This window comes from Grus americana, chromosome 9 (genome assembly GCF_028858705.1).
Source record: "Grus americana isolate bGruAme1 chromosome 9, bGruAme1.mat, whole genome shotgun sequence".
In the NCBI taxonomy this organism is placed as follows: Eukaryota; Metazoa; Chordata; class Aves; order Gruiformes; family Gruidae; genus Grus; species Grus americana.
Genome location: NC_072860.1, coordinates 25318525 through 25346309, shown reverse-complemented (window position 1 = coordinate 25346309; position 27785 = coordinate 25318525). Strand labels below are relative to the sequence as shown.

At 37.8% G+C, this 27785-nt stretch overlaps 1 protein-coding gene across 2 annotated transcripts in view; it reads right to left on the bottom strand.

Annotated features, from left to right (window-relative positions):
• SI (sucrase-isomaltase) overlaps positions 1-27785 on the bottom strand; it is a 52537-nt gene that overhangs the window by 17334 nt on the left and 7418 nt on the right. For both annotated transcript variants that reach the window (XM_054835900.1, XM_054835901.1), the window contains exons 6-31: positions 26970-27121; positions 23528-23699; positions 22069-22168; positions 21351-21463; positions 20389-20514; positions 19408-19539; positions 19117-19236; positions 17865-17978; positions 16240-16324; positions 15506-15623; positions 14952-15123; positions 13715-13831; positions 13002-13156; positions 12323-12407; positions 11000-11056; positions 10223-10347; positions 9748-9836; positions 7332-7381; positions 5853-6023; positions 4768-4917; positions 3348-3557; positions 3029-3183; positions 1595-1763; positions 625-721; positions 401-513; positions 172-297 (exon numbers count right to left, since the gene is read on the bottom strand). In XM_054835900.1, coding sequence (XP_054691875.1) covers positions 172-297; positions 401-513; positions 625-721; positions 1595-1763; positions 3029-3183; positions 3348-3557; positions 4768-4917; positions 5853-6023; positions 7332-7381; positions 9748-9836; positions 10223-10347; positions 11000-11056; positions 12323-12407; positions 13002-13156; positions 13715-13831; positions 14952-15123; positions 15506-15623; positions 16240-16324; positions 17865-17978; positions 19117-19236; positions 19408-19539; positions 20389-20514; positions 21351-21463; positions 22069-22168; positions 23528-23699; positions 26970-27121 — 3273 coding nt within the window. The remainder of the gene's footprint in view (positions 1-171; positions 298-400; positions 514-624; positions 722-1594; positions 1764-3028; positions 3184-3347; positions 3558-4767; positions 4918-5852; positions 6024-7331; positions 7382-9747; positions 9837-10222; positions 10348-10999; positions 11057-12322; positions 12408-13001; positions 13157-13714; positions 13832-14951; positions 15124-15505; positions 15624-16239; positions 16325-17864; positions 17979-19116; positions 19237-19407; positions 19540-20388; positions 20515-21350; positions 21464-22068; positions 22169-23527; positions 23700-26969; positions 27122-27785) is intronic.

Sequence of the window (27785 nt, the reverse complement as noted above, 5' to 3'; positions counted from 1 at the left end):
ATGACCCAGAGTGTGCAGAGATATTCAGCTCTGGCATAAACCATAGTCTGCTCTACTGTGGTGGTAGGTTTTTTGGTTGGTTTTTTAATTCTGTGTTTAAACGGTCTTAGTTAATTACTCTGAAGTTAAAAGTTCAGGCACGAGCTCAAATGTTAACTGCTACCAGCATACTTGGGGAATATTAGCTTTCTGCATGTCCTCCACCAGCTGGGCGATTTCTGAGTCATTCCTGTATCCATAGCGGCACAACTGGAATCCCAAAGACCAGTAGGGTGGCATGACTGGTCGTCCAATCAGCTAAAAATAAGAATGAATATTTGTGGTGAGAAGGTGAAAATAAAACAAACCAACCAACCAGCCAAAAAACCAGCATTAGTTTGTAATAGAGTAAGAATCCTACTGCAGTGTACTCCTGAACAACAAGTTCTGGTGTTGGGCCCAAAACCATGTAGAAGTCGAGAATTCCTCCAATGGTGCGGTATGTCAGGGCAGGGGTCGGCTGGAACGTCACATCTGGAAGCAGGGGAAGTGAAATGAGAAAAGGGTGCCTGGATTCACCACTATTGCAAAACACTGACCATAAAAATAAAATACATTGAGAAAATAAAGTGAAGGTTTTCTTACCCATTGCATTGCTGTTAAGCAAGAGAACTCCATGGGCATTGGCATCTTGTTCAAGAGCCATGTAAAATGGTTGATAACCATAGGAATTCATCTTGTACTGCAAACAAAACAAAATACATTCTACTGGGGAAATGTCGCAAACATTCACTTATTTACATTTATTAATAAATTTAATAAAAGACGAGACACACATCTGCCACACATACAACAAGTAACTCCGAAATTATATACTTACACCCTATGTACCTACAAAACATACCCACAGAAGATCACTTTCAACTTCACAATTTGAGTCAGTCCTGGACAGACTGACCAGGCAGGAAGGAAAGCAAAGGTATTTCTGCCTTTAGAACTTGCTAATGAGAAAGTGCTTCCCGAGGACAAAACTTCCATTCTTTTCAAACAGTAGCCAATGTCTATATTATCAGGAGATGCTGGTGACATTTGGTTATCTTTCATTTACTCAAAAATATGTTGAAACCTGAACTGGAAATTAGAGCTATAATTAACCATCACTATTTCCTTGGTCATTCCCTGCAAATTGCAAACGTTGTGCTATTTCACAGGAAATAACACAAGGATACACATAGAAATAAGATTTCTGATTTACCTCTGTAAGTACTAATTTAATCTCAAAGTAGTGGGAGTTGTCCTGACCCACGTCTAGCTTTCAGAATAATTAGCTGAGAAGAACAACAAAAGGAGGAATCTGCTGTTATTGTTAAACCATTTTTTGTTTCAACACCTGTGTGAGGGCCTGAGCTCCACACATTGGTCTCGCTGGTCACAAAGAATAGGGTTTGAGAAGACCATTGCCATTGAGACACCATCCAAATTATAAGCCGTGATAAACATGACCAAAGTCAATGTGTGTCCAGTACCAGTGGACATCCACTGGACTTTAAAGTCCTTCTGAACACCTCTGCACTTTAGGCTCATTTGTCCAAAAGCTCCATTTGCTTTTACTTACAGTAGGAGGCTGATCCCTTGTGAAAATTCCCCAGGTGTTCCAGTTCATGTCACGCCGAAACATGGTGTGCTCAGTTTCTCCAAATCCATATATATACTGGGATGCTAAGCGGGTAGAAATCTGAATGAACATGTCACTGAACGTGAAGGTGGGTAACTGCGAATCCCAGCTAAAATGGAAAGAGGAAAACAAAACCAAGAATATAGTGTCTTCAGTGCAATGTTTAGCTGGTAGACACTATTTTTAGGCTACTCTTTTTCTTTGAAAATCTCACTCTTGAGTAAAGGTGGAATAAAACTGTTATGGTTACCAGGAAAACTTAAAGCACTTGAAATGGGGATGTCTAAGAATTTTATATGCAGTTTAGGACACAGAGTCCTCTGTCTCTCAGAGAGATGTATATTATGCATAGGCATAATGCATGACAAGTTGCATCATATTTTGGCAATTTATTGAGAAAATGTGTTTCAGGAGACTATGATCGTATTTTCCTCCCAGACTGATCCTTGGTGCGACATGGAATATAGTAAATAGGGTGCTTTTTACAGTTCAGTGGACTTTCAGTGCAGATTACACTGAAACTGTATTCATAGGATTCATTTGTTGTAAATCAGCATCTTTACAGTCAGAAACCAAACTGCAACCTGATGGTGCTCTGCCAAAAAATGACATTGTTCCAGGAGGCTGAATTGCAATTTGAACGATTACTCTGGTTGGTAAAAAGGAACGCCGCTTGCAATTAAGTTTTGAGTACTTTAAAAAATGACATAAGAATTTATTATTTTTTTAAATAAAAAACACACGCAACTGCTAACATCATTGTTCTCCATTTTCTAGCTTTGACTTAAGCTTAATCAAGGAAAGAAATGAAGCTCCTGTCAGACTAATTAGCTATCATGTTACTAAAATCCCTCTGCAAGTTAGTCGAGACACTACTTTCTTCTATTTTTTTTTTTTTCCCCTAACCATTGCCCAAAACCTAACCAAATGATCAATCCTTAATGATCACCTGTGGTCACCTAAGGAAAATTTTAGAAAATGTAGAAAATCGTTGGGCCTCCCAGAGACTTGGGAACTATATGAGAAATGGCCTTTGGAGTTGTCTACATTCCACACTTCAACATGTTGTAGAGGACTCTTAGTTAGTGACAGATTATGAAGTTACAGGGGAAAAACTTTAGATAATTATGAGAAAAATAGGATATTGCTCAGGGCACCTTCTCCGTCCTCCCCCTGGGCAGTGCTCTCATACAATGCAATGGTGAAACCATTGCCGCTGGAGCAGCACCTGGCATTTGGCAGACAGAGTCATTTTATGGGAAGGATACAAAAGCCAGTCCTAAGGTATTTAAAAACATAGTACACAAGAAAATGGTTTGGCTTGAAAAGACCTAATAAAATCAAGTGAAATAAAATAAAATTACTACGGCTTACATGACTGTTCCTGTGCTTTTGCGCCGAATCTGTATACCAAATGGTTTTTTCTGAACTGATACTTCATAGAGTCGTTCCTTCTCCGTGCTCGTCGGGGAGCTTGGGAGATTTAGTGGTATCGGAACCTCATATCGTGCGTTTTGATAATCATAAATCTATGAAGTAAAAATCAATTCATTTCAATGAATGAGTTTTTTGAAATCTTACCTATAGTGATGGAAATATGAATTAGTTAAAATGAATACAGAAAGTTCTTGGAAACACTAAACAATATTTTATAGGGTATTAAACACTCATAGAAATTCTGGAATGACATTACCTTAAACTGCAGCATGTTGTTAAGATGATATTTCACCTCCAAGCGTAGTGTACTAATTGGTGCAGTGAAATTGTCATTAGCTCTGGTCTGGGCACTGTTTAAGGTGAGGTTGGCTGACAAACCTGACGAGGTGTATTCTACATTGTCTATAGAGTAGGCATTGTCAGAGCTGTAATAGCAGGGTGGAACATCTGAGTTTGATGTTACCGGCTGCAAACAGAAATAAGTTTCAGGTGAGTGAACTGACCTGCTGTATTTTTTTGTTAGTGGAATCCAAAGCTCCCATTTTTATCAGATATCCGTCAAATGTAGAATTTGAGGAAAAAATTTATTGCAACTAGTGAACTATAAAGCAGTAATACAGAACCCTTTGATCTCTACACTAAATCAGATAAAATCAAACAATACAGTCAAGGCTGTACAAAATAGTTCAGTAAGGAAACTGAATCCTTACACACTGGAGGTGGATTTCATTTCCCTATATCTGTGATCTTCAGCTCAATTCCACAACATGGCTTAGTCTTGGCCTGTTGAAATTCCTAAAGCTTCCTTTCTCTTAATCCCATTGCTCTCTGGCTCACATAAGGTGATGTACCCAAATCCCATTAGATATTCAGGCAACATCAGATGAGACCTTTCCATTGGCTTTATTCACACGAATTATCCTTAAAATATCCACTGAGAATTACATCCTATTTATCTAAGATCTCCTGACAGCAAGATCAAAATTACTTTCAGTTTCCTGCTACAGTTGAACATAAACACTCTAACTAGGTATTCTGAGGTTAGATGAGATGATTAGGTTAATGCATTAGCCTTCCACCTCTGGATACTTACCATCAATCCTGCCTAGCTGTTCAAACGAAACTACGCCCGCTCCGCACCTCTGAATCGCTAATTAATATTTGTTCAGCTGTCATCACCAAATTCAAAGCACCTTTCAGCTTGAGCAAGTGTTCAAAACATACCCAGTCCATAACAGGACCAGAGCTCGATTTCACAGGAAAAGCCATTTCCAAACATCCAAAATTGCAAAAACAACTCCTAACAGTGCAACAAAGTCAGGACAGTCCCTCAACCACTTCAGCTGATGCTGGTTCAAGAGCAGCTAACAGAGAACTTTGGTCTTCAAGCCTAGGAGACGTGTCCAAGCTGTAATATTTAGATGTAGAGGAGAGATGCCACCTTTTTCCTCCATTTCTGATGTACTTTGGAAGAACTTACAGGGTTGCCAAGTACCTTAGTTTTAGCGAAGTAAATAAAATCTGTGAGTACAGGCCAGCTGATGTCTGTGTCCCCATTTTATTTAAATCTGATAATTCTGCCAGACTACTTTTTCCCCTGTAACAACTATAAAGAGAAAACTATGATTCTGGAAACGTTTCTTTCTCAATAGTTTAGAGAAATAATTTTTGCTTACTTCCCAGGTACAGCCAAGTTGTTCACATTTTTCTTGTGTTGGATCAGGACTGGGATAACAATTAAACCTGTCATTGACAGTCATTTGTTGAGTCCATTTTAGTGTGTAAGATTTCCCCAGTTCAAGCTGAAGTCCTGTTATATGAGCAACCTATAAATATGAAACAATAAACAATTATTAAATCCCACATCACATCCATCTTTCCTTCAGTCAGCAGAGATGCTTGTCCTCAGGAACAATACATTTTGCTGCGTCACAACTCTCAAAAAACCGTGTCCTGTCGTATTTGATATAGTCTCACTTTTACAAATACACACAACTGATATTCTTGCTGATAAAATCTGAAAAATTGAGAATCTAAACAAATTGAGTCAATCCCACAGCTTCCTTGGAAGCAAACAGGAATAAAGTTAAGGGTGCAGGTCCTTCATGTTTTGAAATATGAATGTAAGAGGTAAGAAAAAGTTAAAATATTTTTATTTTGATTCAGTAACTGAGACAACAGGTAACTCAGGTGCTTTTAATAAGTAAAGAGGATGTACAACGCAAGTTGAAAACAATGTCAGCACTGTCCTTACTGTGGAAAGTACTTTCATGAAAGCTTCCCACTAGCAGCAGCATGTTTGCTTGCTTTGCACATAAATGCACTGTGTTGTTGCTTTCCTGTATTCATCCTGTAAAAAACCTCTATAAAGTGATAAAGGAAGTTTATCAGTGCGCTTGATTTTGTTTAAAAAAAAAAAAAAAAATCAATGCACAAATACTCATCTAAACCATAAATATTTTGTATCCTCCTCTAATATCAAAGAAAATCACAAAGCTATTCCTCCTCTTAGAAATTAAATTTCGCTACATGAATAACTGTATAACTAAACTTTCTGTTGCATTGAGGGTCTGAGAGCAAAACTTAGATGTACTTTGTATGCAGCTGAATTGAATGCAATCGTACTTCTGTTCTGTAATAAAATACACAATGTATTCTGTTGAAACGACATTAGTACTGAGTACTGTCCTTACCAATATATAAAATAAAGGTGATGCAATTTCAAAGATGTTTACTTCCCATTTTCCTGTTATTGTTTTACCTTTTCTAGAGGATAATAGGTGATCTTATGTGGAGAATTTTCCACAACATTGTTCTGTGATACAGTAACCGATGTTATTTCCTGGACTGCTCCCAGTATCTTGATTTCTTCAAATTTCAAGTTGTTTGGATCAACATAATTGCTGTTTATGGCATTCATTTGTAGAACATTCTGAAAAAAAAAAAAAATAGTGATCATTCTTATAAACAAAATCTGCCCCAAACCCTGCAAATTTAACATTTTTTTCTAATTAGACCTTCATACTGTAGAATAAAGTAAGTCAATACCTTTTTTCTAACATATTAATTATTGCCCTGCTTATTGTTCCCACAATAATGCCTTTCTAACATATATATATGATAGGCTTCATAGCTGTGTTTCAGCTTCTTTTTGTGCTTGATAGGAAATAGGAAAAGGCTGACACAAGCCTGTGACAGAGCAGCTTCTACTCAACTGGGATCTCTCTGGCATCTAACAAGTGAAGGTTCATTTCACTTTTCCTGTTATAAAGACAACAGTTCCTACTAAATTGCACTAGTTATTATTAGATTAAAAGTCCAAAGAGCGGAACCGTACCATGGCTGTCACATATGTCAGTGTATAACTTTCTTATTACTCTCCATGTGAAAGTTTATGTTAATTTTTAATTCAACATCATTACAGTCAACTGATGATTTGGCTAAAAGAGTTTCAAACTCCAATAGTAACTATGGTTTCTTATCTACAAATGATTGCGTGATTACATGTGATTAAAAAATAATTAATGCATGTGCTTCCACCTTCTATTCCATTGCTTTCACTCCCACGTTTCTATGCATTTTCTCTCAGTTCTTGCCCTGCTGTTTCACCATGGCAAGGGAAAGAATACCTTTAGTAGATATTACTATTATTATTATTATTATTATTATTATTCAAAATGTATGTTATATTACTTGGAATCTTTGTCACATGGTATCTCTGTTGAACATTGAATAGAAATACTATCTGGACTTCACCCTGCCATAAATTAACCCTGCCAAGGCAGTTTCAGTTTTAAAAAAGAATTAAAACTAAAACTTAGTCATGAAGGAGATTCTGTGGGTTAAGACAAGGCGTAGGTCTTCCCCTCACTCTTTGGAAACATTCAGCTACAAGAAAGATGTGTTTCAAATTTCCAATATTTTGAGAATCACAAACACTACGTTCACCTCCTTTCTGACCCTGTTTTAACTGCTACTGATGCTTTACAGGTCTCTTGCTCAATACATATTGCTCCTGAGTTTGTTATGTGAAAGGAAACAGGGAGAAGAAAAGGCAAATAGCAGATTTTCATCCCAGTTAAATTACAGTAATTTGAACATGACTCCTCTTTGACTTTGTCAAATATTTTGCTTCTCAGTAAATCTTGTAGGAGAATAAGGAGGGAGAAAAAAATGCCTTTTGAAGATACTATTGACAAAACTTGAATGAAAATAAGATCATTTAAAATAAAATACTTACATCGGAAACTGTAAACTGATAGTAAATGTAGGCTTTACTCTCAATTGTACCTAAAAGGTAAAGAAAGAAGTTACACTTGCAGTGCAGAAAGGACCGGCATTAAAAACAGGACCATGTCACTGCTAGAGACCAATAAATTGTTATTTATTATCTTTACTGCATTTAGAGGCTGCATTGAGCAACTCAAATATTTACTAATATTTCTCTGAGGAACTCTAATTTCTCTTTTTGTTTTCTCCTTAGGCCATTATCCTAGGAGATCCAAATTTTCCAAAAATTCATTGAAAACAGCTTTTCTAAAATGTACTATGTTTTATTTTATTGTTATTCCTTCTTAGCTTCTCTTAAATGTAGATCTATGGCTGAAAGTTAATCCTTTAAATTATCCTAAATAAGCACTTTTCATGCAAAAATGACACTAATATTAATGATCTATGCCATGGAACCATAAGAGAGGAAATAACAGGCCATCAGGAAAAAGAAATACAAAAGTTGAGGCAATCTGGCATTTTTTTTTCCATGTACAAAAAGAAAAATTCTGTCATCACAAGCAAATTGTAAACAGTTTCCCTGAAAAGACTGCAACCTGTATGTTTTGGGCAGGAAATAAAATCATAAGATGTTTTATTGTTTTGTTTCTCAACAGAAGTGAGTAGAATAACAGCTTCGTTATTTTAGGCCTTGACAAAGGAGTACATATAGCTGTCACCCATACATATAGCAACCACCCAAGGCCTTCAATATTTATGGCAGCAATAATCAGCCAAATCACAGCTCTATTTCTTAAAAGCATCCCAAACTTCCATAAAATTTAAAAATAGTAGAGGCTTGAAAGTTTTTCTGGGAGATATGATTGATATAGTTAAAATAACAAAAGGGAGTTACACAGGTTGAATGCATAACGTAGAGGACAAGGTAGCTATGCAATTAGGAAAAGGGGGGATGCAATTTTGAACCCAGGGAGCTGCTTGCTTTCATGGAAGTTTAGTCAGAGCCCTGGGTCAGATTGTGACTGAGGATAAAGGTAGGTTTTAGCAGCTGGAGGATAAGGATATTTTTTTACCTACATTTTATTCCAGTGTAGCTAAAGAAAGCTCTGGCACTTTTGCTACTGACAGCAGTCTATGGACACAGTAGGACACGAACTAGAGAAGATTTGATCTACTTGGAATGCAGCAGTATTAACTGGCATATGCCATAAACCAAAGTCCTTAGCTCTGAATGATATGGTTCATTGCAAATAAAACAATAAAATCTGTCAGATATAACTCCTTAAATCATTTTAATACAAGCTTGAGTATTTTGTAAAAGTTCTTCAAAAAGTCATTTCAGAATAACTGTTTGAACCGCTTGCTGACTTTTCTAAAAAGTTTGTAATAAGGAAAAAAGGCTGCGAAAGCAGCCTGAAGGATTTAAATACCCCAGACTCTTTCAGTTTAATGGACACAAGATGCCTAACTAAAACCTCAGAAATCCCACAAAAAATCCCACAGTTCAAGATACCTCATTTTTCAAAATTTCCTATATCTCAAGATTAAAATTAAGAAAATATCAGATTTTTGCAATGTTCTTCCATTCCTCTAGAATAAGCTCTGCTCTCCTTAGACAGCATGTATTCCAAAAGCAGGTTTAACCTTAAATTAGAGGTTTGTGTCTTTTTTTTTTTTTTTAATTTCAGTTGAATTAAGTTGCAACCTTATTTTTACCCTAAGCAAAAAAGGTATGTGTGTTGTAAATTCCTTGACAGAAAAAAAACACTGGTGAGGTAAGTAGTATTGATGCCAGTGCATCACAAGAGATGCGGTTGACAGGCCTTGGTGTAATTATAGTGACTATCCCAGGGGGAAAGAAGTTCTCCAGCAGCTTTACTAAGGGGAGGTTGGCAACATGACAAATACAGCCCGTACTCACTTACTCGCATGCTTATGCACCAGTATGCCGTGAAAACCAGACAGCAAGAAAAGTTGGCTCCGATGCCATACTTTTGAGTTAACAAAATTTCTACTGTTTTCACAAGCAATTTAAATAACTCTAGAGAGTTAATAACGGTGCTAGTTTTTCATTTTCTTCTGATTCTTAGTGCCTAACAATAATTAAATGCATTCTTGCACCCATTGAAACTAATTTGGATATATACCAGAATATATATCAATCTTGACAGCACAGTTTAACCGTCAGCATGCTAATGTACCAAACCTTTACATATTTAAGGCTACAGTGAAACTTGAGGAAGAAAATAATAATAATAGTTACAATTTCCCACTTTAAAGTGGTGAAAAACTATTGACGTACAAGGAAGTACTAATAGCGTGTTACAACATCTTATTCTTGCTTGATGAAATCAGCAGGAAGATTGACACTTTTAAGTATTAATGCCTCGTTAATCATCCTTATTTCATTATTGATAACTGCTCACCTGTAGATTCTCCGTCATCCCAGAACAAGTCCCCAGAAGCTGCATTGTTGTCATCCAGGGCAATTATAAGTCCCATGGGATTCTTGCGGCTGTGGAAAGAGACTTTCTGTCTTACATGTATATCATTTATCTAATCAGTCTTAATACATCCTTCATGTTTGTGTTAAGAATATGACACTCAACAGGGTTGCAATACTTTGCGAATTGCCTTACAGTAGTCCTTGGTTGCATTTCATTTTCATGTAAACAGATTAAAATACATGGCAAGTTTACAAAATGCTATGCAAAAAACCCTGTAGGTAATCACTGAAACTGTAATTTAAGGAGTTGTGGAAGTGAGGTATGGCTCACAGCTACTCCCATATTTCAAGGTGAAAATGCTAAATGCAATAGGCTGCTACTGATTTGTAACCTGAAAGTCCTCAGCTCAGTCTTGAAAAAAAAACACATAAAAGCAATCAGTTTTGAAGCATACCTGGCAACAGTTGTGCTAGCTGGTTGTTGAGTAGGGTAAATGTAGCCTCCTCTCAAATGAAGTCCCAGTTTGTCTGCTGGCAGGTACATACTGGACCATTGCTTTCTCACTGAGATTTTTGCCCCCTTATTGAAAGGGATGTAAAAGAGAACGGGTATGTTGCGTTACTCGTGGCTGTGAACGTTTTCTTAAGTCCTGAATTTCACCTTAATGCTTCTTCTTAGAAAAGGCTTCCAGTTATGTAAATATCTATGTGCCAAGGGCACATAAAGATAAAACAACTACCTATCAATATGATTGAGCATCATAAATCAGCTCATAAATCAACATCTCTCTCTCTTTAGTTTTTGCTCAGTCAATGCAGAGAGCAAGTCCTGTTGGAACTCTGACATGAATACGGGAATTTGACGTGAACAATGTCCTTTCTCACCCATCAAAAGCATCATCAGCAGTGGGAAACTTATTTGCAGAAATGAGATTAGTAAACAATAATTGCACACTCTTGTGTATTATAATTAGAATGACTCTATTTTATTTTATTTCAAACATGGCCTTTGCTAAAATTTCCACCCAATCTGTCTCCTGTGCTATATTCCATGCCTCTGGGTCCTTTCTTGAGATGTATATTCATGCACTTATCCTACCATCCCTTGTCTCACCATTTCCTTCCTGTGGGCTTTACTTTAGGTCTCTGTCACCAAAGCAGGGCTGACAATCTTATTTCGTCACATAGCCATTTAAAAAAATCTCCCTATAGTAGCCTCTGCATTTACTTACCGTATCATACTCGTACCATACTGCATCAGGAATATATGCTTGAATTGTATCCACACCCTGAAAGGTGAACAAAGAAACAACTTTCGTATTTGAAAGCAACTTAATCTACTAAATTATATTGTCCAATAAAACTAAATTTCACATTGAGAAAATCATTGATACTTCTCCTCTTTGCTGTTTTCTCTGTTGGTTTTATGATGATGTCCAGAAAGGAAGGCAGCTATCTGAGTACCATTTCTGCAAAGCTACTGGGAGACAGCTGAATCACTGATCTACAATGTGGCAACTCAAACTCACAGGGCTTCAAATCCAATGGCTCAGATCAAATCCACAAGTATCTCTGATTCTTCCCAATTTTCACATTTTTCTGGGCTGGCATCTTTCAGATTCTTGCTTTCATTTCATGTCTTTTACAAATGTTTTGTGTTTCTCCATGGCATATGTGTTACTGGCATTAACAATCATTATTTACAAGATTCTGCCACACAATAAGCCACCATCCATTTGTTTTCTTGTGGCGTCCCAGACTAGCCAAAAGGCAGCAAGAAAAGCTGATTCGGAATGAAATTCAGGAATGACACAAAGTTGAGGTGAATCAGAATATCAAACCAGATGACTTTGACGCCATTAAGGACTGGAAAATAGGAGTGGGATTTAATAGCACAAAGTGCAATTTTCCATTTTGGCAGTGATAAAAATATGCTGCGGGCTCTCTCACTGGAAGCAATAAACGAAGGAGGGAGGAAAAAAAAGAAAGAAAAAAGAAGCAAAACCTAGGCTTGTTAGGAATCCATCAACAGCCATAAGTCAGTAATGTGATGTACCCATGAACAAATAAATGTAATCTAAGGATCTCACAAAAACCATGTTTGCACTGGAGATAAATTTGTGTTAATGCTAATAAACAAGGCCCTCTGCAATCTCTGTGCCAATAGAGTTTACGAGTCTGGTCAAGACAGAAGAGTTCATGCTAGAATAGGACCAGGATTTCCTGGGATCCCTGGGGAAGTGGCCAAGCCTGTTCTTGCGGTTCAGCTTGCCCAGCATAAAAAAGGAGCGAGAGTGTGATTTCGGCAGGAAATACGTATACAGTAGAGGAGCTATAACCTTTAAGCTGAATAACAGAATTGTCACAAGATTGGAAAGGCCCAGAACTGGAAGGTGGTTTCTAATCAGAGCAATAAAGGAGTGAGAGGAACAGTGTAACTTGGGGATTTGGTGTTGCAAGCCCCTGCCAGAAAAAAGAGCTGGAACTGGAGACTCGACGTGTCCCTGGGCCTCACAAAGTGCTTATGAGATAGGTACCAAAACAGCCAAACCTACCGCGTCAAGTACAGGGGAAATGAGCAGCCCAGGACCCCACAGGAACTGCTTATCGACACTCCACGTCACTTCATCAGAGTAGAACCTGACAGAATGGGAAGGATAGAGCAGTAAATGGCTTTTAATGAATTATACCATCATCAGCAATCCCACTATTTCAGGGTACTGTCTAGAGGCATGACTGAAGAATGTCAGGTAAAAGTTGCCTTTTTCTTTTTTTTTTTTTTTTTTAAAAGTGTCAGATACTCTGAAGATGAGAAGGTCTTAATCATTCAGTTAGTATTCTCTACCCATGTGTGAAAGTGTAGGGGTGCGTGTGCTCTTGACACAGCTTGTTCCAGAGTTTCCAGGCAAGGAAACATATATTCTAATATATATCTATATCTACCTGATGGTGGAGAATAATTTGATTAGCTGACAATAACAGCTCATAGCAACTCCTAAGAGTGACTGACAATAATATATGCGTATATGCAGAAATTACAGATGGCTTCTGATTACTCTTCTGATTACTCCAAAATGGTGTTCCATGAATTGAAGAGTTGTCTATATATAAACGCATTCCAATGTGCATTTTCAGAGACTACATCAGTGTTTAGAGAGCCCCTAACAATATTTAATGTCTCTGATTTTTTTTATTCCTCATAAAACTATCACAAAGACTGCTGAGTAAACTTACTCATGCAAAACTGGCCGCACAACTGTGTCTCCTTGAGTATGAGCTTTATAAAAGAGTGTATACAGGTAGGGCAGCAAAGTGTAGCGAATGTTCAAGTAATACTTGGAGGTTTTCACCAAGACTGAATCAGGTCCAAACACAGCCGGATCCTGAGGCTGAAAACAAATATCAGATTATTATTATTTTTATCATGCAGAAAACACTCTGCCAAACATGTGAAGAGTGGCTGTGATTTCAGAAAAGCAGAAATTCAGTGGTGCACATCTGCACAGTGTTTGCCTTCTGGGTGGTGTGACCGGAGGTCCTGCTCCAGGCTCCCCATGCTTTACACTGCACGTCCTTCCTTGCCCTTCTGCATCAAAGGCTCATTAGGGTTAGCCCAGGATTCATCCTGGCATGCAGTCTGGTGCATGTTGAAGGGCTCCCAAAAGTCAATCTAATGGGTCACACAGCAGTGAGTGCTTGCCCTTGATGGTATGCACAACCCATGCTGATGAAACTGTTGCCAAATAAGTGTAGTCTCAAGTATATGTAATTAACCCTTATGAAACTGAACCTCTGAGATCTAGGATTTCATAAAGAGAGCTTAGGTTCTGCCATTTCAAAGTGGTCAGCTATGTAATCATCAGTGACAGTAATCATTACTAGCAATACTATTAAAGGGAATGTGGTAGTGTAACACAAAGCATTTTGTAAGAGAAAGCACAACTTACTATGAATCCTTCAGAATTGTGATTCCTGGAAAATGGGTAAAATGCTCCTACTTGCATCCATCTTCTGCAAAGTTCTTCTGTGGTGTCATCAAAGAAACCACAAATATCTGCTCCAATCTTTAAATAAAAACAGATTGTGTTGGATGTGCAGTACATTGCACCTCTAATCCCTACACAAAACTTCTAGTTTTCAGAAATGCATTAATTCAGCCTTAATTGCTAGCCAGAGTGACTGAACCATTCAACATGTTTGTACCTTTCTTCTTTCAAATTCAACTATGTTGCACAAAAAATTCAACTGATTACTAGCTAACACTGCCTATCGTTCTATTTCTTCCAAACTTTTACCTTCCTATTTGTTGTTAATATACATACATTAGGAAAAAAGCTGAAAAGTCATGCAAATTTAAATCATGGAAAGGAATTTGTCTATTTCCCTTATAAATGGATGTCTCTAATTTGAAATGATAAGAAAAACACTGAAATGTTTCACATTTATCACTAGTGTTTAAATATTACTAGAAGTAACAGGTAGCTTGGGATATACAAGATAAGATGTTTGTTACCACCATATACACAGCCACAATAATCAAAATAAGTAGCCTAAATCAAAAATCAATAATTGGAAAAAAAAATCATAGAATCATAGAATGATTTGAGTTGGAAGTGACCTTAAAGCCCATTTAGTTCCAGCCCCCTGCCATGGGCAGGGACATCCTCCAATAGACCAGGTTGCCCAAAGCCCCATCTAACCTGGCCTTGAACACTTCCAAGCATGGGGCATCCACAGCTTCTCTGGGCAACCTGTGCCAGTGCCTCACCACCCTTGCAGGGAAGAATTTCTTCCTAATATCTCATCTAAATCTCCCCTCCTCCAGTTTAAGGCCATTCCCCTTTGTCCTATCACTCCATGCCCCTGTAAACAGTCCCTCTCCAGCTTTCTTGTAAGCCCCTTTAGTTACTGGAAGGCTGCTCTAAGGTGTCCCCAGAGCCTTCTCTTCTCCAGGCTGAACAACCCCAACTCTCTCAGCCTGTCTTCATAGTAGAGGTGCTCCAGCCCTCTGAGCATCTTTGCGGCCTCCTATGTTAAAAGAAGATTCCTAAAGGGGATTCATTTGAAGATGAAAATGTAAGATGGTTATCTAGATAGCATTTGATTAGATCATCTATTATCATAGAGGTAGAGTTACTGTTTATCCATATGTTTTGAAAGGATGTCACAAAAATAATGTCATACATAAGGAATTCCAAAGAGGTTAAAGTCCAGTATTCCAGGTATTGCCCATTTTAAGTGATCCCATGTTGCTGCATTATCTCCCAGCCAGTGTCCTGTGTGCTTTCCTGATCCAACAAAAGTAGACCTCGAAATAAGGAAGCTTCGTTTTCCAGGAAAGAGTGCTTCGATGACTCTTAAAAGGAAACAAGACTGGAATTATGCAAAAGTAAAAAGACAATTCGGACATCAATAGTTTTATATAAGGCAGATTTACACTGACTGATTTACAATAATTATTCATCCCAGGGATGTAGACCCCTTTACAGTTAATCAGGTGTCTTTTAGCAGAAGTCAAGACATTAATTTTAAATAATCTTTTTATACAGCTTTGACAACCAATGTGTGGCTTTTATTACCAACTTTAGTTAGCAGCTTTAGCTGCATTGGCTTAAATATAATACAGTGTTTTCCAGGAATTGGGTTCCTTTAGAAGTGAAATCTCTTGCTTTTTTGAAAATGCAGGCCATGCACTTTTCTGAAATCCTTTTGTAAAGATTTTAGGATGTATTCCTTACTTCTGTGTTGATATGGCCATGGAATATCCATAAAGACTGTGGACGTCGTAATGTTTCCCCCATGTCTGCACTGCATCCATACAAAGTGTCTTAGAAAACATGAGCTTATCAAGAAGACCTTCAATAAAGGAATAGAAAAACCCCTTTTAAAGTACATTTTTATTATGAATATTTCCAATCTTTTCTTTAATGCACATTCATGACATTCAAGCCCTTTTCTCTTTAATGTTTGCACTAAGGCCAGTATTACTACTACAAAAACAAAATGCTACTCTTGGCTGCTGGTTTGATTCATCTTTGCTCTGTGACCTTTTCTACTCTTGAACTTTGCACCCATGCAAAGAATAACTGAGAACTACACTCTAAATTTCTGAATCATTATTTGGCAACAGGTTGGCAATAGTTACTTAAACCTACTACTTAATACAAATCATGAACTCCATTTTAGTTCTGCATATATCTCAAAAACAACTGATAGTGAAATAAGATCATTATATTATCAGACATAATTAAGGCAATAATATTCAGTAATAATTTGAAAAGGGAAAAAAGCTGGTTACATGAACCATGCCTTCCACAAGGGCCAAAGTATACTGATATTTTCTATCAATAGGAATGTTCAAACTCCACCCATAAGAACTACCCTAAAATCACTTTGCATCCTTGTGGCCAATTGCACAGTAATTCATAAACTTTTTGGTATTTTGCTTTCTGGTTAAAGCAGATGGACTTACTGGGAGTGAAAGGAGGATAGTTCAAGTCATTCTGCGCACAACCTTTTTTTGAGCCTTGAACGAAGTTGGATATTTCATTCATATCCTGAAAAGATAAGATGCAGAACGTAATGAAGTTTCCTCAAGTACATTTTCGTAACAGTCTTACATTCTATTTTCTTATCCTTTAAGGAATAATTACTTAGAACTAATACAATGCAATTAGGCAAGAACCATATAACTCAGACCCTGACCTGGTCTAATCCTGTATTAATGTAGGTCTCAGTGTTGGATAGACTTCTATATCCAGGTGAGCATCATGTCACCTTATCCCTCCCCAGAAAGAAACTGCAAGAGGTGCTCATCGATACATTGTCCCTACCTATGACCAGCTCCACACATTGCTCAATGAAATGTCTTTGGTATGGAGCATGTGTTTGCAGAGAAATGCAGAACCAGCAAATGTACACTGTGACTTTCTGTCAAAATACACAAGGTGACTAGATGTTCTGAAACATCTCATTTATAATACTTTCCAAGTCATCACACTTTCAAATTTTGCTGTCTTCTTCCATAAATATTGTATTTGGCAATGCTGTAAATGCATTTCTGTGTGCATCCTTGAACGTGCCGCAGGAACAGCATGCATGGAAGAAGACAGCAAATTCATCATGGAGGCACTTTAGTCTACTGACCAATTTGCTTCACTCAAATTATTTGATCTCTGTAAAAGAGCTGTGCAGTCTTACACTTCATAGCTTGACCTGATGGAACCACAGAGTCAGAAAACATAAGTGAGAAGAACCTCATTCTATCACAGAGCAGCTGAAGGACTGTATTTTGCCACACAGGTTAATTTAAAATTGTTACAGCTTTTTAAAATGTATGACAAAATTTTCAGTAGATTCTTGTTTTAATTCAAAATATATATTTAAGTAAAAGGAAGTAGGAGAAACACAAAAAGAATAAAAGGAAGAAGGTGCTGAGACAGGGATTGAGAAGTTTAAGCACAGATTTCTTTCAGACATCCACTTTTAGAAACTTTATTACAGGATATTCCTTTAAAAAATGAATCTAGTCAGTCAAAATGGTTCTTAATCTCATCTGATTTCCATGAACTGTACCTAAAATCCATCGTGCCACACTGTATTTCAGTCCTTTTGTGGGACAACTTGTCTAGGGAGCCTGAATTTTCCAAATCCTTATCTGGAAGGGCAATTGCAGATTCACTAATTCCACAAGCTACTTGGAGCATAGATACAGAGATTGTATGAATTACACTCTGTATTCAGGCCCTGTTTAGGACACATGCACTGAGCAAGTATGCAGGTCTCTAAATATTGCCATTTTGAGTGCAGGAGCAGGCTAGCATTTGCCTTTAGCAATGGTTCATCAGTTGAAGCATTTTAAAGTGTCACTGGACACCCCAAAAATAGCACACTGATCATTTAAATGCCATGATTAATGATTCAAATTAAAATTTAAACTTCAAATTTGAATTGCAAATTCAACTCCAGAAGACATCCACATCCTGCACTGATTTCAGGTTAGTAATAGTAAACATCCCTTTCAAATTCAATGCAAAAAGAATTTTATAAACATTTATCCTTACCTATTAATAAAAATTAAAGTTCTGAATTACTTACAATCCAGATCCCATCATACGGCACTACATTATAGAACAGTTTGCATTCTTCCACCCACCAGCTAGTGCACTCTGGGTTGGTGTAATCTGGGAACACAGTTTCCCCTGGCCACACCTGCAATATTAAAAGGGAAATAATTAATTAAACTTTTAATGATATTAAAAAGAGTTCATAGAATCATAGAATAGCCCAAGTTGGAAGGGACCTTGAAAGATCATCTGACCCCACCTTTCATGAGAAAGAGAACACAGATGAGATTATTCTGCACCCTGTCCAATTGCATCTTGGAAACTTCCAGTGATGGGGACTCTACCACGTCCCTGGGGAGGGTGTTCCAGTGATTGATTGTTCTCACTGTATAAAATTTCCAGTGCAACTTGTACCCGTTGCCCCTCGTATTGTCCATGTGGCTCCTCATGAAGAGAGAGCCTCTGTTCTCTTTGTAGCTGCCCTTTAAATACAGGTACATTGTGATGAAGTCCCCCCAGACCTTCTCTTCTCTAGGGAGAAGAGACCTAACTCCTTCAGTCTTTCCTAACAGAGCAGCTTCTCCAGCCTTTTGATCATCTTTGTGGTCCTCCTTTGGATCCTCTCCAGTCTGTCTGTCTTTTTTGAATTGTGGGGACCAGAACTGGACACAGTACTCCAGGTGCAGCCTGACAAGAGCTGAGTAGAGTGGAATAGTAGATAGAGATCACATCTCTATCTCTGCTAGTTATGGCCCTGCAGATGATCACCAGGACCGCCCATAGCTGGGACATCGAGGGCAGTGCTCACATAGTGCTCTGCTGAAGACTTTTGAATAACAAATTGCTAGAGCGACAATAGCTTGTGTGCAGAAAGAAGTCAGAAAGAGTGTGAGTTTCTTAACTTCGGAGTTTTCAATTTGTTTTCTTTCAAGACATAGAAGGAACAATACACAACAGAAAAAAATTCTCAATAGAAGTTAAAATTATAAATTAAAAGGATAATGTGGGAGCTGGCTCTTCAGTCACTACTGAAAATAGATAGGAGCTGGCTGATGAATTGTCCCTTGAGACTTCAAGTTACCTTAGTTTTCCTTTTTGTTTAATGTAAAAAACTAAAAAAAAAATCCAGAAAGTTTGAGAAGTATCATATCCTAAATGAGACCTTATAAACTTTTACTGAAAGCAGCAACTTAGAAAATGAGAGTTTAAAAGGATGCTCCTGACCTAAATTAAACCATAATAGTGACAACAGACAAAGTTCAAATTCATAAAAATGCAGTCACCTCCCCAAGTAATGGTGTTACTCCATCTGATTCATTGACCCAGACTTTTTTGCTCTGTCCCCTGACGTAGCTTCCATATGGACTACCGTCAACTAGATTTTGTGTGCTAATAGCAGGATCCTAAAAAAAAAACCAAAAACCACACAAAAAAAAAAACCAAGATACATTCCATCAATTATTATAGACTACTAGAATGTTAGACAATAAATCTAATAATTACATAGAATAAGCAAAGAATAACAATAGTTATAATGATAGTATTTACAAGGGGAAAAATAGCTAAATGCTTACCAATATGATAATATATTTTTGTCCATATTCATGCATATAAGCTGCAAAATTAGGGAGATCTTGAAACTTCACTTTGTCATAAGTAAAATCTTTCCTTTCCTCCATATAGTCAATATCTGTGATCTGAGCATCCTGAAAGAGAAGGGAGTTCAGCTTTAACATGAGAAGTGATGTGTAAAGATTTTTGTATGTTAGTTCTACATAATTTCTTCCGACAATTCCTGGTTATGCTATAGTGAATTTACCGTTGGGATTTTACTACATCCTGGCAGAACGTATGCTGTCAGGACCACTAGCAAACAATGTGCATCTCATCTCATACTTACATACCTAATTAATGGCACTGACACATCTTTTGTGCCTAAAAAGACTTGCATTTACCATTAACAGAATTTAAATCAATGTGTATATTGGTATCCTTTCTAATAGCCCCTGGACGTGTGGCTATTTCATTACAGTTGCCTGACTTCAAGAGCTCTCCCCTTAAATCCAAACATTTTTTCCTCAACTCTTAGCTTAACATTAGGGTATTTTTATTCTATATAAGCCATCAGACTAATATGTCCTGAAATCTAATTTTAAAAGTTAATTGTACTTTACCTTTGGCTCTCAATTAAGAATAATCTATGGTCCTATAATTGTCCACTGGACAATTAAAAAAAAAAAATATCATGGATTAGGTAACATGAGAAGATAAGTGGATATAGTTGGAAAGCATAACTGAAAAAGTATTACAACAAATTGCTCAAATATAACTTCCTGTAATTAAGCCCCATCATGTCCCATGTTCTGATAATGGGTCTACCATTAAAATGCATAAAAACCTTTGACATCAAAAGCTTATATATTAGAAATTTACTAATTTAAACTGATGTGAAATGAGCCAGTTGCAGAACACCATGGTCAGGATACCTCTGGGTCATTTCTCCTGCAGAGCTCTACCTTCACAGGGTTGCTGTTCTCCTCAAACCCCATACTTACGTAAGGAAGTCCAATCGCCCTGTTCCTCTCCACAACTTTCTTCACCTCATCCAAAGACCCGTAATTCCAGCGGCTGAGCTGGAAGCCCAGGCTCCAGTAGGAAGGCAATACTGGCAGTCCCACGAGCTGCAAGTTGAGAGCAAAAATCCCATGCACCGTCAGTGGACACCACATGTGTCACCTCAGTGCCCATTTCTCTAGATCCATACTCCTCAAATCTATTTGAATAATACACACTAAGCTTGAGTGTGTGAAATGAGCAGCCCACACCCAAATGTAATATTTTTCTATGGTTTTGGTTTTTTTGGTTTTTGTTTTTTGGTTTTTTTTTTTTTTTTTAAATTTTAAGAAATAGAAATAGTTTGGGACAATGCCCATTCTTTAAGGTGTCACTGAAATGTAAGCAGATCTCAAGAAGTACAAGAGATATCAATGATACCTTTTGACCATAAAATCATGACATACCTTTGAGCATGTTATCCACCCTATAATATTGCCAAATGAACAGGAATTTGTGCCTATAACAATAATGAGCCCCAGCAAGGAAGCACAAGTTATTCCATGTAGACCATCTCAGGCTCCAATGACCACTGTGTAAATGAGTCAGGCCATACAGACAGATGGATTTAGCAGCTTCAAACTTCTCGGACCTCGAGCTGCTGCATGGTCTCTGCTCCAGCGTCTCCAGAGAAAGTAGTGCTTGAGTTCCAGCTGCCCGTAGCAGGACAGCTAAAAAACATTTACACCCCATCTTAACCTCAGCAAGCTATTTCTAATGACAGCAGTCACATTAGGGACATACTAACAGGTATTCTTAGTTAAATATATGCTGAGTCATGTTTTGAGTTAATATATAAGATAGTGAAAACATAATATAAAGTGGAAAAAAAATCCCAACCACCAAAAAATCCCAAGCACTTTTAAAAATCTATTCAATGCATAGTCTCTCTAGCTAAAGGTACCTGCAGGTACTCCTGGACTACTTGCTCTGGAGTGTTCCCCAAGAAGATATAGAAATCAAGGATCCCACCAGAGGTTCTGTAAGTCACTGCTGGAGCAGGCTGCACTGCAAACTCTGCCGGACAAGAGTCACAAAACCAATTATGAATATCAGCTAATTCTAAAAGAACATTGTGATTTTCTAATTGATGATTAGACAAATTACTTAAGAAAATAACCCACAAAACAAAACTACCTAAGAAACCCAAAACCATTAATTGAACTTGTAATGAAGGGGGAATGTATTCAGATGACTCTTTTAAATGTCTATATTTCCATTCATTTACATCCTACAGAAAAGAGAATAAGAAGAAATCCAATGGCTCAACCTTTTTTCTTTAAATTTTTAGTACAACTTTCTAGCATCAAGAGAGGTGAAGAGCTCTGTAAAGCATACATATATGCATGCTTATTTATACAGACTAAAGAACATTTACTTTCAAGTATTGCTCACTCCAAATTTAGGCTCCGATTCCAGAGTCCTGCACATCTGCACAGAGCTGCACAGGCTTTGGATAGGTTTCTGATCCTCAGGTTTCCAGCGCAATCTTCATGTTAACTGTGCGCTACTCACTGCTTATGTTGTGTACGCTAAACACTACAGTTTTGATCCCAGTCCAACAGTTCATTTTAAAAGTTATTTAACTGCAATGCTCAGAGCGATAGAGAAAGCTTTCTTACCCATGGCATTGCTATTCATTAGGAAAACACCAAAGGAGGCTCCAGTGCTGTCTTCCAAACACAGGAAGAAAGTTTGAACTCCATACAAGTTATGCATTTCCTTAAAGGATAAAAAGAAAAAGTAAGCTCATTAAAATCTAATAACGGTATCTGTTCTGGGATATTTCAAAATATATCCCAGGTAGAACTTGAAACTTCTCAAAATATTAGCAAACAACAAAAATAAAAATCCTGACACCTTCCTACATTTCTGCTTTCTCTTTCCTGGCATTCCTCCCCTTTATGAGAACATTGTCAATTAAAACAAACATTTCCCCAAATATACAGATAACACAAGCAAGCAGATATGATGGATCTTCAGGCAAGTCTGCATATATTGCAGCACTATTTCTGGGTAACGTATATGCACATCAAATGAACAATAGAACTTGAAGGGTGTTTTCATCACCTTTCACCATAGATTAGATTTTACATCTCGTCTGTATTTCTATTAATCCTGCAAGGTAATCATTTTTATGTCTAATCTATGGAAATAAGAGAGTGCCTTGCTTCTTTTTTTTTACTTCCTTTCTAATGTTTTTTTTTCCCCATTATTATTACTGACAAAAACCTTAGAAATTTTAACAATTGTTTTAATAGTTGTGCTTCTTCCCCTGCAAAAGAAAACTCAGAACAAATTAATGAGAAACAGAACTTGAGCAATTTGAAATTATCCTAACTTGATTCTGTTCACTGTTAGTTTAACTTAATGAGTCCACACTCAATAGAGCCATTCAGGTAAGAAGGATCTTCAACAAGAGACCATAGTGAGGTGTCTGAAGGCAAGGGGTACAAATTCCAAATTATTAATACATATAGTGGTTTCATCCTGTAGCTTGTGTTAGTATAGCTCCTATTTCAGCAAAACACTGAAGTGCTCTCTAGAAGTAAACCATACGAGTTGCTGCTTTATGAAGCTTGAGGTAATAGCGACAAATAGTTTAACAATTACCAAAAAATGGGTGCCCTGGAAATTGTTTTGGATAGAGACAGCCATACAGACTATAGAAACAAATAACTGCTGACAGACATATTTTATCTTGTAGAGAGACAGCTGTTAAACAGAACTTTTCCATCATTTGATGAGCTACAAGGATGTTAACTGAAGAAGCGTGTGTCATCTGTACTGAAGGCGGCACACAGCAATACATTAGGACATATTGTTATTTATTTTGTTTATCAGTAGAAACTGATGACTCCTATATTAATGTTTATCAAACGGTTTTCAACTGCACATCGACACAAAAATCAGAAATCAGGGAACTTTTGTCAGTACCATCTAGCTTTTAGTAATAACATGCAGTGCCTGAAAAGTCTTTGGGGAAAAACTCGATGGATATCATTAATGAGTCTCTTGCATAATAGCTTGAATTCCAGAAGTCATCTGCAAAGAATGAAGTGTAATAAAGCCAGTCCTTACTGCAGAGGGGCCAATGTCCCTGCTGAACATGGGCCAGGTTTTCCAGTTAACATCATGCCGGTACTGCTTGTGCACGTGCTCTCCCACACCATAAATGTTGCTGCTAGGTAGTTTGATTGATAGCTGTAAAAACTGGTCAGCATACTGCAGTGGTCCTATGGTAGTATCAAACCTGATGAAACAATTTAAAAAAAAAAAAAGTAAGTATTTTACCAAGGATTGTTGCAGTAAAGTAATTGTTTCTACTCCTTTTAGTTAGAGCTGGATAGAGGGAGGCAGGACAGTGTGGGGCTGGAGCAGAGCGACCCTTGCACAGACGACAAGATGAACGGTGCCTCTTGATCCTACAGAAACCTCTCGTCCAAGTGGCCCATCAGTTTTGGGGGGTACATTTGCTCTCCCCTCTTCCACCACAGCTTCCCACTCTGCATCTGCTGCACTGAATCCTGAATCCACTCTCTGCGGCCACTCACAGAAACGGGGCAGATGGAAAATTCCCGTGGGTGGACAGAAACACAAAAATAATCCACTCCATCAGATCTTGCAAATCAATAACAGCTTTTGCTTGCCAGCAAAAAGGAACAATACCCGCTCTTGAGTCCTGCTCGGCCACAGGGAACGGCAGACTATGGCTACATGCTAGCTCTCGAATAAACCATTTGATGGCTATCACACCTCTGGTAGCAAATTCTGCATAAAGCAACTGCTAAGCTTTCTAAGGAACCTGAAGGTGGTGGTGTTGAAAACAGATACAGAGGCTATTGTATATATCTGTGCAAACAGAACAAGCCCAAGATCAACATTCATCCTCTACATCTATTAGCAAAACACACATAGGAAAAGTCAATTTCTGTTAATAAAGTTTCCTCTGTTAATTTAATTTTGCACCTTTCACCATTCCCTTTTATTACAGACAAACAATTCACCTTCCAAATAAGAATGACAAGAGCTTTATGTACTTAAGCAAAACCTGGTTTCACTCCTTGTTTCTGCGGGAAGGACTCAGGAAACGGTGGGGAAGTCTGAGCAGTGCTGAGGCAGAGAGCAGCAGGAGGCAGCCCGATTCCTGCTGCAAGGTGCACTGAGGAGCAGCTCCCTGCAGGGCAACCGACTCATTGAGTTGCTCTCCTTCCTTTAGCTCTGCTGAGCTCTCACAGCTGGAACGGTCAACCAGACTCTAGGCACCCTCGACCAGAAACGTCTCAGGTTGTGACCCCACCTGTGGTCCCCAATGGTGCCAAAAAGGCTTCGTTGGGCATCTTGGGCATCCTCACTCCTGATGGATGGAGGCGATCATCCATAGGCATCTTTTTCCTACAGCCACGCGTGTGCCCACAACGCCACCAAAATGAAGTCATTTTCCATCACGTGACAAGAACGCTGGGATTTTGGTCATGTTAATTTTAGAGTTAAACAAGATTGAAAGCAGAGAGAAACTGGAATGAAGCTGATCCTCAGATTTGAGGGTTATCTTCAGCTTCATTAAAGCAAGAGCTTACAGGGATCTGGAGAAACACAGTCCTTCCCCAAAAGCAGAGAAAATTACTTACTTTCAGATGGCAAACTATCTTGGCATGTATTAACATCATACACAATTTCAAATGAATATGCTTTTTATCTCCTCGCTTTATGTAGTTTTAATAAGAAACTCTTTGTACAATTGTATTTTCGTGTGATTTTTGTGACATTTCACAGTCATGATATTCGTATAGGGGAGAGTAACACAACTTTCTCTTGACTTATGCAAACACAGCCACATTAATTTTAAGGGACTTTATCACTTCAGATGTATTAGTACACTATGAGTACATTTATCATGATGAGTATATCACTATCACTAAAATCTTTGATGCATAAAGATGTCCTTAAACTATTAAATACACAGCGCATTAGTGATTACAAACACTGCAGAAACAAGAGACAAAAACAGGGGAGTTTGGACTTGCTACAATTTTAATCTGTTCATATTTTTTTAAAGTTAAAAATACCAACACTTTATGAAGGCTTCATAGGCCAAATCCTCATCTGACGTATTTCTGTCCATTTTTAATGATTCCAAGGACTATCTTGCCCGTCTGCTCACAAACTGTGCTGAAACTAGCTTTTTTTGGAGAGGAAAGTCTGTATTTCTGATGAAACTATGGCAATCTTTCAGGTTGTCTTGCAAATGATGATACTAATAGGCCAATCAGAACTCTAACTCTTTTGAGGCTCTCAAGTGTAACGAAAAATGATGGAAGGTCATAGGCTTTAAAACTTAGGATTTTTGTAATGAACTGCAATAACACATTCATCCCCACTCTTTCGTTTCCAAAGAGGTCTCACATTTATTTGGTTGTTTAAGACTTGGGGGAAAGCACTCATCTTGTGTAAACAAATTTATCAAGGATTTGTCTCTGAGGAGCTGCCCTTATCCCATGCTAACCACAGCTTTCTTTGAGATACTCAAACTCGGAGTCAAGCATTGTTTTAATTTTTTTCTTTAGAAACAGCAAATGCAACTACTTTTATCAAATTAAAGAAAAGCCTAAGGAAAATATAGACAATCTTCCAGAGCACTGTTTCAACATGGTTCTATTGGACTAGATTTCTTATTCCCCCTCCATATACCTGTTTAATCAGTCATGCACTACTGAATATCAAGTCCATCTTTTGTGCTCTCTATAATGCAAATCAATCATTATAGATGATTCTAAGCAAGAAAACAATACTAATAAGAGCACAAAAGTAATTGCTAATTAATTAAACTTGAAGCGTTGATAATCCAACTGGCCTAGCACTCTGACAGGTAATCATTCTTGGACTGATTTAATAAGCATGTTCATCCTGACACTTCCCCCTTCTAATGGGTCTTAAAGCCATGCTGTTAGGTTTCTAGGTTTGTTTTATTTATTTATTTTTAGAACCTAAATGGGATGAAAGCATTCAACAAACAAGTACCTCAAATATTTCACTTACAGCATTACATGACCAGCTTATCAGTGGCTTGCACCAGCTATTCTTGGATATCGTAAGTCTAAAGGGCAACCCGGTTTTGGCAATTCAGGGCTTCAGCATGATTGCAACAAATAAGATAAAACACGCAATGAAGAGTGTTCCAATGCAATTTGAAGCACTGGCAAGGAGTCCTTCCTACAGTAAAAATTCCCTCAATTGATAGAACAAAGTAGCTATAAAGATTTCCCTGGTATCGAGGGAGATAGAGAGCCAGATCGAAAACCTTTCAGATAGACCTCTCCATATCATACAAGTTATTTCCAAAGGCCTCACAAGAGTCCTGTAGAACAAGCATCAGTCAAAAGAAGAGAAAAAATAGATTACATGTCCAAGAGGGCACCTCACACATGGCATCTTGGACATACACTGCTTGTGTGGCAATGTGGGCTTTCAGAGAAAACCAATGACATCCGTGCTATTCAGAAAAAGCACAAACGTTACTTACAGCACTCTACCATTGCTCACTCTGGTCACCACGATGCCAAAGGGGTTCTGCTTCACATCCACTTTATAGTTTAAATTGGAGGCTGCGGATCCAGTGAAAGACTGCACATGCTCATGAGGGACTTCAAATCTTTGTGCGTTAGGATCAGTGATCTGCACATATTTAAACAACCAAAGTGTTGGGCCTTTAAAAACTAATGTCTAATTCAAACATTTTCCAGCATTAACATGTAGTTCTGACTTAGGATATTCCCACCCTATACCAGTTTCCTCTTCTACCTTAATTATTATTAATTACCAACTTTCATCATTCATTTTCAGCTGTTTCCCTCATAATACTGGACCCTGTGTTTCCCTGGCTCAGCAGGAACCCACCACAAGAGGAAGGTCTCCCACAGAAGATCTGCTCAAACCCAGAACCCATCGATATCCCACATTCACTGCGCAGATTATTGAGTTTTCCATAGATAACAGAAATCATTGGAAGAGCTAATGTTGTCTGTTCAAAATCATTGAGGGATATGGCCAGGCCATAAATAAATAATAAGTAAATACATTTATCCCCAAAATTTTCCTACAATGAGGAAAAAAGATAGATACTATAAAAGCTGAGTTTTTCAAAGGTCTCAGTAATTTTTCATGCAGAAATCCCACTGTGCTAAACCCTCGTTAACCCAATGTGTTGCAACAGCAGAGAGCACAAAGAAAGGAGGAGGCAAGCACTTCAGTGGGAGCCATGAGAATGCATCAGAGGGATTAATCCAGCCCTCCTAACCTCACTGCGCAATAACAGCCAGCCTAAAATCTTGCACAGAAC